At 36.1% G+C, this 10203-nt stretch overlaps 1 protein-coding gene across 1 annotated transcript; it reads left to right on the top strand.

Moving 5' to 3' along the window:
* Window positions 1–274: 274 nt before the first annotated feature.
* LOC117986921 (allantoicase-like) lies at window positions 275–9872 on the top strand. The gene is made up of 8 exons (XM_034973880.2): window positions 275–395; window positions 1394–1592; window positions 2723–2803; window positions 3350–3510; window positions 5125–5281; window positions 7657–7803; window positions 8455–8636; window positions 9352–9872. Exons 1-8 carry the CDS (start codon window positions 336–338, stop codon window positions 9481–9483), a joined length of 1119 nt encoding a protein of 372 aa, XP_034829771.1. The 5' UTR covers window positions 275–335; the 3' UTR covers window positions 9484–9872.
* Window positions 9873–10203: the final 331 nt, after the last annotated feature.

Genomic DNA, 10203 nt, shown 5'->3' with positions numbered 1-10203 from the left:
ATCAAGCAGTATATATACACCTACATCAACTTGTTAAGGATTAAGGAAGTTTTAAAACTATTAAGGTGTTATCATTGTAAAAGAAAAACCACACTTGTTCAAGTTAGAAACATCGATGGTTAGAAATGTTTGAAATTATCGTCTGCATTTTATTAAGATCCGACCCGATTTTACATTTTGTTTTGATAACAACCATAGAGTTCACTTGATATCAGTATATTGGCTATAAAAGCGGCGTCCTAAACATCGGCTATCAGTTATTAATATATATAAACACCGTGCGGTTGAGTTTAATAGTTAAATTGATTGTTACGGATTTGCTTCCGTTCGGAAACATGATCGAGAAAACTATCGTACCATCGTTTGCGGAGCTCAGCGAGTTTGCTAGCACAGGTGTTAGTATTTTTGTGTTTTATATTTCAAGCTTTCATCGTAATAGCTAGGGTATAGTAGTTAGGCAAGGCAGTTAAACTCAGTTCAAAATAGATCAGCCAGTCAGTAGGTAAGTCTGTCAGTCAGCTTTTCCTTTTACATATTACTAGCTCATGCCCGCGACTTCGTTTGCGTGGGATTAGGTTTTTAAAAAATCCTGTGGGAACTCTTTGATTTTCCGGGATAAAAAGTAGCCTATGTCACTCTCCAGGTCTTTATCTATTCGCATGCAAAAAAATGCGACGTTATTGTAGGGCAAACCAACAAACTAACAAACAAACACACTTTCGCATTTATAATAAGGGTAGGTACTGATTAAGCTCACCCTGTAAATAATAATGAATTCATCAAACAAATAGACCCTTATAATTTATTACCTGATGCTTTCATTTATTTTTTACTTCGATGTTCACGTGACATAAATTGTTCCCTTTTTTTGAAAGGGTTTTTATAAGGGTTTTCCTTCTTATTTAATCAACAACATTATTTTTGTGTTCCATTAAAATAAAAGCGTATTTTTTTCTCGTTAAACATAAACTGAAAATGGTTTTACTTTTATTTTGCTTCGAGCCTGATATAAATTAAATTTGGAAGCTGTCTTATTTCATCATCCTCATAATCTCTACCCACTACTGAGAACAGATAGATCTCAGAATGAAAAGGGACTTAATAATTAATTGCTAATGCCCGGGATCGAATCCCCGACCTCCGATTAGAAAGCGGACGTCCTAACCACTAGGCTATCACAGCTTATAAGATAAGGGCATGCGTTTAATAAAACTGCCATAGGGATATGGCAACCAACTAACCATGGCGGACCAACTTGAATAGGTATTCAGGTTGGTCCGCTACCACCTTAGACTGCATCATCACTTACCACCAGATGAGATTGCACTCAAGGCAAGGCAACGTGTAATCGAATAAAAATAAAAAGTACTATATTTATCTTCTCTTTTCACAGGCCGGTGGCAAGGTGATATTTGCTAGCGATGACTTTTTTGCTACGTGCGAGAACATGATAGCCGATTCAGATCCCATCTTCATTGCGGATAAGTACACGGAGTTCGGCAAGTGGATGGATGGGTGGGAAACGCGCCGGAAGAGGATACCGGGACATGATTGGTGTATACTGAAGTTAGCTACCAAGTGCGTTGTTAATGGTAAGTTAATTCTAAAGTCTGTCAATTCTAAACTTCGTAATTTGGAACATTTGGAACGGCGCAAAGTTGCCTGTCAATCGGTATATTACAGGATATATTTCGGAGAGTGCGCCGAAGAACTTTTCGACCTGGTTCCTCCTTCACCTTTCTACTATCGTACCGCAAGGCATCGCCAAGGTCTGCACCCGTACGTACCTAGTCAAAATTTCACGGATACGTACGAAGCGATTTGCCTCCTCATTTCTAATTCGAACCGCTAAGATTTGGGACATCCTTCCAGCATCAGTTTTCCCATTTACTCTTTTCTGTTGAGGAGTTCCATTCTCCATCTCCCAAGATCAGATCTTCAACTTTATATGAAAACAACCTAACGAATGTTCATCCAAGTTAAAAAAACAATATTAAAATCGCTTCAGATTTGACGGAGGACACCACATCGCCATAAAAAAGGCGTGTCGATTTAAAATCCTCCTCCTTTTTTAAAGTCGGTTAAAACAGTTTCATAATCTAGGTACTATTAAAACATTTTTACGATGCAAAAAAAACATTAAAACGACTGTTTACAAAAATAACTGTCCGTTGGTTAATTTATTATTTAAAATCACTCAATGGTTTAATCACAAATTAATGATAGTAGGTAGGTATTTAAAACATACTGATGAGTGAGTAAAAGGTGTTTATTAGTTAAAATTAGTTTAGAATTAATTGAGCAATACAATTAGTTGCATTCCGTAATTAAATTCCTTTTTTTGTCGAAATAATTTGAAACACATTTATTTTAAAATACTGTTATCTATCGTAGGTACGAACCGCCTAAAATTATTATTTGACTGAAATAACAATTTCGTGTACTTAATATAAACACCGCGTGGTATATTCAATCAATCAGCCTGTTTGCGTCCACTGCTGGACATAGGCCTTCCCAAAAGCGCGCCACCACACACGATCCTCTGCCTTCCTCATCCACCCACTTCCCGCTACCTTCTTAAGGTCGTCAGTCCAGCGGGTTGGAGGTCGTTCCACACTACGCTTGCTGATACGCGGTCTCTACTCTAGAACACGTCTGCCCCAGCGGCCATCGTCGTGGTATATTATGATCACCCTAAACAAATGTTTTTTTTTTGTTTCAGGTTTACTAGTAGATACTGCTTTCTTCACTGGAAACTATGCGCCCAAATACTCCATCCAAGCCGCCTGTTTGACTCCTGAAGGTTCGTCAAAAACATCTAGGTCTATTTCGTAACAAGTACTAGGTTCTTTTGTATAATGCATAAATCTCCGGTGCGATATTGCCCATTCCTGCACCTCGGTACCCCAACATCTATCGATTTTTCGAACTATGTGCCCTGCCCATTGCCGCCTCAGTTTCACCACCCACTGAGCTATGTTGGTCACACTGGTTCTCCTACGGATCTCCACATTTCTGATTTGAACACGTAGAGTAACTTTGTAGTTACTCTAACTCTCGCTGAGTGATTCTGAGCTTTCTTATGTATACTTACCTACTTCTAAATATATAAAAGGATTGACTGACTAACTCATCTATCAACGCACAGCTCAAACTACTGGACGGATTGGGTTGAAATTTGGCATGCAGGTAGCTATTATGACGTAGGCATTCGCTAAGAAAGGATTTTTGAAAATTCAACGCCTAAGAGGGTGAAATAGGGGTTTGAAATTTGTGTAGTCAACGCGGACGAAGTTGCGAGCATAGTAAGATATATTTGAGCCAATATAATTAAAGCCCTTATTTACAGAGGAGGCGTTATTACCGGAAAGGGATACAGTAATGGGCTCCGCGTGCAGCGAATGTGATTTGGAGCGGGTAAAACATCTCGGCTCTGACAAATGGGAGGAAATTGTCCCCATAACAGCGCTCCGGCCCGGCTATGAGGAAACCAGGATGAACTACCAGAAAGTAAGTTTATTCAAGTCTCTTATTAATTCATGACTTTTTTTGGAGCAGGGTCAAGACTTTTCTCTTGCCAGCTGTGTAATCTGACGACAAAGGTTCGTATTGACAATGTAACAGCTCGAATTCGAGCGTGAAATCGGCGAGTCAGTCAAGACGAGCATTATATTGCAAACTTTTGTTATGAATATTGATGCAACTTCGAATTTAGCTCTGTCGGTCTGTCTAGAAATCTACAGGGTACTTCCCGTTGAACTAGAATCATGAAATTTGGCAGATAGGTAGGTCTTATATCAGACATTCGGGAAAAAATCTGAAAACCGTGAATTTGTGGTTACATCACACAAAAATAAATTAAAAAAATTCAATTTTCGAAGTAAGACAACTATATCAAGTCGGGTATCATATGAAAGGTCTTCGCCTGTGCATTTTAAAACTGATTTTTGTTTATTTTTATGCATCATAGTGTTTGAATTATCGTCCAAAATGTTGAAAAATTACGACTGTAGTACGGAACCTTCGTTGCGCGAGCCTGCCTCGCACTTGGCCGATTTTTTTCCATATATCGTAAACTCTGCTCAAAAGATTGTCAAAAGTCTGTGCAGAAATCTATTATTACAGTAGCTACCTATCATAATACTAAATTAAATCATCTGACATAACAGCAGTTAAATAGAGCGTTTAAAACAAAAACGCTAACAGTATCGATTCAGATTAAAATGGGCATTGACCTTTGTGACCTTAACATACAAAAGCCTTTAGTGATCTCTCTTTTAGAAAAATCAATAAGTACAGCAAAAAATTGTAAGAGCAGTTACACAATTCATTATTAATGTTAAATCATTGACCATGAAAATGACAGTGCTCCAATTTATTTTATTAAATAAACAAGCTGATGCCCGCGACTTCGTCCACGTGGAATTAGGTTTTTAAAAATCCCGCGGGAACTCTTTGATTTTCGGGAATAAAATGTCTATGTCACTCTTCAGGTCTTTATATATACCCATGCAAAAAATCAGGTCAATCCGTTGCACCATTGCATCGTGATTGAAGGACAAACCAACAAACCAATAAACCAACAAACAAACACACTTTCGCATTTATAATAAGGGTACCTACTGATAAGCAGAGTCGTCCGCATATCCGGTAATTTATAGAAGAAATTTTTTTTCCCGGGTAATTTAAAGAGTTTAAAATTTAAAAAAAACAGGTTCAGAATAAGAGAAGTCAGAAAACTCATAAGCTAGGGATTCTATTTAACCATGCTACTTAGTTACAAAATACTTTGACAGTTATCAGTTTTATAAAGTGAGATGGGTTTTGGCCATAGTCCACCACCACCACGATGGCCATGTGCGGATTGGTAGACTTCACACACCTTTGAGAACATTATGGAGAACTCTCAGGCATGTAGGTTTAATCACGATGTTTTCCTTCACCGTTAAAGCAAGTGATATTTTAATTAATTAAAACGCACATAACTCCGAAAAGTTAGAGGTGCGTGCCTGGGATCGAACCTCCGACCTCCGATTAGAAGGCGGACGTCCTAACCACTAGGTGTCCCTAGGCTATCACAGCTTATATAACTACTTGAATTAATTGAAATATTTTGTCACCCAGGTTGTATCTGATGAAGCCTATACACACATTAGGGTGAACATATATCCAGATGGAGGTATTTCCAGGCTACGGGTGTTCGGTGAGGCGAAACCAGAGGCACCGCCCAGTGATCAGTTGGTGGATCTAACGTCTTTACTAACTGGAGCTACTTGCCTAGGTATGTCATCACTGTCATTATCAATTATCATCTCAAATCATCGCTGGCCCTTTCAAATCATTTATTTGATGATCTTTGTCAGCCCTAGCACAGACTACGGTCTATTTGAGCTGCAAATTGCAAACACCAGTCTCAGTTTTTATCTAGTTCTTTGGTCTAAAAGTGTGGTGTAAAATGTTCACTTTTTATTAAGTCTATAAATATATATAATAGCCGGCTCGTTGCAATCATTTATTTTCAAATACATAATACAGGGTATAACCAAAACGCTAGCAAAAACGAAAACAGGTAATAGTACTGATGATTACTGATATGATACCACAAAAAAAATATTTTAAAAAATATTTAAAAAAATATTTAAAAAAATCCAACATTTTTTTAAAGTTTACGATATATTGCAAATAAAACATTTAACTGACGCTAGAGGTTGCTAACACTCGGCGTCAATGCCGCGTCTAGGGTTGCCAGGTCTTAAAATCGAAAACCCGAACAGACTTATCAGTTTAGCCGGACATTTGGTTAAAAAGGCCACGATAAAGACTTTTTATCATTTACCTTAAAATCTTCTTAAATTCTAGTAAAAGCATAACAAAATTAAATGTATCAGTCTTCTTTTTCAATAATCATTCATACTATTACAATTTGAAATGGAAAACAAAATTAAATTAAGCTCTAATTAATGAACCAGTCCTATTTTAATAATCACCATCCTTTAGTTTACTTACTATTATTGTAAAAAGTGCTATTTTATTAGTAGACTAGCTTATGCTCGCTACTTCGTCCGCGTGGACTACACAAATTTCAAACCTCTATTTCATCCTCTAAGGGGTTGAATTTTTAAAAATCCTTTCTTAGCGGATGCCTACATCATAATAGCTATCTGCTTGCCGAATTTCAGCCCGATCTGTCCAGTAGTTTGAGCTGTCAGTTGATAGATCAGTCAGTCAGTCAGTCAGTCAGTCACCTTTTCCTTTTATATATTCATAGATGTTTCCACGAAATGAATAAAGAAGATCTTCAAACACGTTTGTAATAATTCTACGTAACCACATCAAAATATCATGATAAAATACCTACCTAGTACCTACCTACTTACCTAATTTCTCATAATATTATAAATGCAAACCTTGGAGTGAACAATAAAGATATAACATACGCCAAAATGCTACCAAAAACCCTGAGCATTCTAACAACATTAATTATTATCACGTCATGTAATTTCACATAATATCAACAACATAATTTACGTTCAGATTCAGAATACCTAGGTTCCCGCGATATGCGGGGACTAATAGTGGCGCGTCCACAAATTCTATCCCAAGACGATGCAAACGAATTGCTGCAATTTCGCAAGCTACAGCACGGTAAGACTGCTCTTTGTCACGATAGCATTTATGCATTTAAATTGTGAATTCGTCGCCCACTCGAGCTACCTAACAAGATTCTTCAAAAACGAGTCTTGTAAAGATAACGATGTAGTTTTAATTTATAACATGATAATGGTAGATTCCAATGTTTCAAGTTAATTGGGACGTGGAAATGTAATTTTGTAAACTAACTACCTACTTATTTGGACGGCAACACAAATCTTTATAAGTAGGTAATAGGTTTTTTTTTGCACACCACATATTCATGGTTTTCGGATTTTTCCTTTACTTGTGCTTTAGACATCATTGTCGTTTACCCGTCTGATTCTAGGTTAACGGGAAGTATCGTATAGGTTTTGATTCCACGAATGGACTTACACGACTGACAGACAGACAACTAAGGATAAGAGTTTAATTTTTTCTTTTTGAGGTACGAAATCCTAACTAGATTTTTATATATGTATATTTTTTTATCGACTTATGAAAAGTGAACATTTACAATCACACTTTTAGAGACATCAAATGGGTTATTAGGTGACTGGTGAGGTAGGACTTATTAGGTGTTAGTTAACCTTTCATACAAAACATTCATACCAACATTCATAATAAACTTATACATTTTTATTTAATTTAAAATTATTACTTGGTGTACATTCTTCTTCAAATAAAAGAATTTAGTTTATTTAAGATCAAAAAAATAAAATAAAAAAAATAGGTAGTTAATGTGTAAATGTTAATATTTGTTATATTGTACAGAAATAAATTTAATTATATTATAGTTATAATTACCTGACAAGACCTGGGCGCGTTTGGAACCCTCATAGCTTTAGTTTTAAGTTTGCGTAATAATTATCACCACTATATTATCTTAGAAATCCAACATATGACCATCAAAAAGAGTTATTAATTACCTATTTTGAATAAATCATTTGACTTTGACTTTGACTTTGATTAAAACGATAAATGTGGCAATTATCATTATTCTAATTTAAACTTTGTTTTTATTAGGTTATTCCAACGCACACTACGGACATCCGAAGAACGTGATCAAGCCCAGAAAAGGAGAGTCAATGGCGGATGGATGGGAGACAGCAAGACAACTGAACCGACCAGAAGTACTCGAGACCAGTGATGATGGTACTTTAAAGACAACAGGTACCATAATATTTTTTTCATAATAATAATTATAAGGCTCTGTTCACACTGTTGTATTGTTGGTTTTCCCGTACGAATATGTTTGAAAAAGTAGTAAACTGCGCAAGTTATGTTCATTCACAGTAAGTGCGGCTGACAATAGATACAGTTGGTGTGAATACAACCTTATAGTTTACTTAGTAAGTAAAACATAGAGTAGTGTAATTCATAGTGACAAACTTTGTTTATTTTAGGAAAATTATGGAAAATAATAATATATCTAGCTCTTAAGTAAAGCTATAAATACACTTTAAGCAAGGGTATCCGTTAGGTCAAATTCCTTAATTGTTTACATTAATGTCAGTATGTACTAAACTAAATATTATTTTCTACGACTATTTATTACTAGCTGATGCCCGCGACTTCGTCTGCGGGGAATTAGGTTTTTCAAAACCCCGTGGGAACTCTTTGATTTTCCGGGATCAAAAGTAGCCTATGTCACTCTCCAGGTTTTTATCTATACCGATGCAAAAAATCACGTCAATCCGTTGCACCGTTGACGTGATTAAAGTACAAACCAACAAACCAATAAAGCAACAAACAAACACACTTTCGCATTTATAATAAGGGTACTGAGTATTCAGCGATTTATTGTATTTCATTTTTTTGCAGGAGAAGAATGGGCAGTATTCAAATTGGGTTTCAATGGAAGAATCCAGAAGATCTGTGTTGATACAGAGCATTTCAAAGGCAACTATCCAGACTCTATCAAAATTGAGGGAGCCTTTTTAGATAACGCTGAATGGACGCATTCAAAACCTGTCGTCTGGTACAATATACTAAAACCAAGCAAGGTAATTTTTTGACGTGTAATTTAGCTCAACGGGTAAATTAGTGGACTGAAAACCAAACGGCGGGCAAAGTCGATGGTTCAAACCCCGCCCGTTTAGTAATTGTCGTACCTATTCCTAGCACAAGCTTGACGCTTAGTTGGAGAGGAAAGGGGAATATTAGTCATTTAACATGGCTAATATTCTTTAAAAAAAAATAGTTTAGAAGACAAAAAATCACATGCTCTTAAAGTTTATTTGCGATACAGTCATAGCCTTCTTAATTATCTAAATTTTTAGTCGAAAGTTGATTGGTCAGTAATTAACATTAATTATGATGACATTATTTTGAGTATGGCCTAGATATTCGGGGATTCTCTTTTGTATAGTGCATTCAAAATAAACTGGCGTGTTTTCAATTGAGACCGTCATTAACAATAACAATAGGATTAAGTCGTGGCGGGTGAATTCAAAAGTATCAAAACACTATGAGGTTGATTCGGCTCCTTTAAAATAAATGGGCTTTATGAGTGTTTGGTTTACTACCCCTATTGTTTGCGTGGCATGTTGAATGTAATCCTATTGTTATTGCTAACGACGATCTCAAGTGGAAACACGCCAGTTTATTTTGAATGCACTATACACGTTTGAGTAACTCTGTGGACTTTCCAATTCAGATTACCAAAAAATATTTCTAGACGTATCCACTCTTGAATAATGTATTTTTTTTCTTGTACAGCTCTCTGCCCACAACGAACACTGGTTCAGCTGCAACTCTGACGTCATCTCTCACATCAAGGCCACCATAGCTCCTGATGGTGGCTTTAGCAGGATTCGGGCCTTCGGTTACGTTGAAAATACTATCATTTGAAAAAAATTACACGAAAATGATAATTACTTGTCTGTTTCGCTTATCGCAATTTGGTTTTGGATTATGTGCTTTTCAAAAGCGGTTATGGCGTCAGCAATTTTGACTTTTATTTAATTATTCGCATTGCATCTTTCTTTTTTTCTATTCATAAAATAAATTAAGTCAACGTTCAAGTGCTTTCTGAGAGTGGGCATTCAATTTCATTTAAATTAAAATTCTATACAGAATTGAATAACGAATTAGGCTTTAGCTATAGGTCTACCTGCGTTTTAAGTGTACTTACATATTTAGATTTTATAAATTTTTCATCGTACTAAATAGGCCAATGTTTTTGTTATAATATCTAATTTATACTTACTAAATACATTATGCTGGATTCCTATGTATATACTAGACTTATGTAAAGACTTGACGTTAAAAACACATACAGTACGCGGCCGAAAGTAATGTACATCGACCTTTAGAAGGACATAGCAAATTTGTAGAGCACTGTCTCTGTCGTTGAGACCGACAAAACGTCAAATACGTATGAGTGACAGAGACAACGCTCTAGAAAGCCGAAATGTCATTCTAAAGGCCGATGTACATTACTTTCCGCCGCGTACTGTACCTACTACTTACCTACCTACTCGAATCTGATAGATGCACTTACGTAAAGACCCTGTGTAATTGTTAAGTATTATTTGTTATTCAAATTGGTAGTACTCTATGTCAATGTTA

This window comes from Maniola hyperantus, chromosome 12 (assembly GCF_902806685.2).
Source record: "Maniola hyperantus chromosome 12, iAphHyp1.2, whole genome shotgun sequence".
Taxonomy (NCBI): domain Eukaryota; kingdom Metazoa; phylum Arthropoda; class Insecta; order Lepidoptera; family Nymphalidae; genus Maniola; species Maniola hyperantus.
Note: the sequence above shows the minus strand (reverse complement) of the source record. Positions and strands in the feature narration are given on the sequence as shown.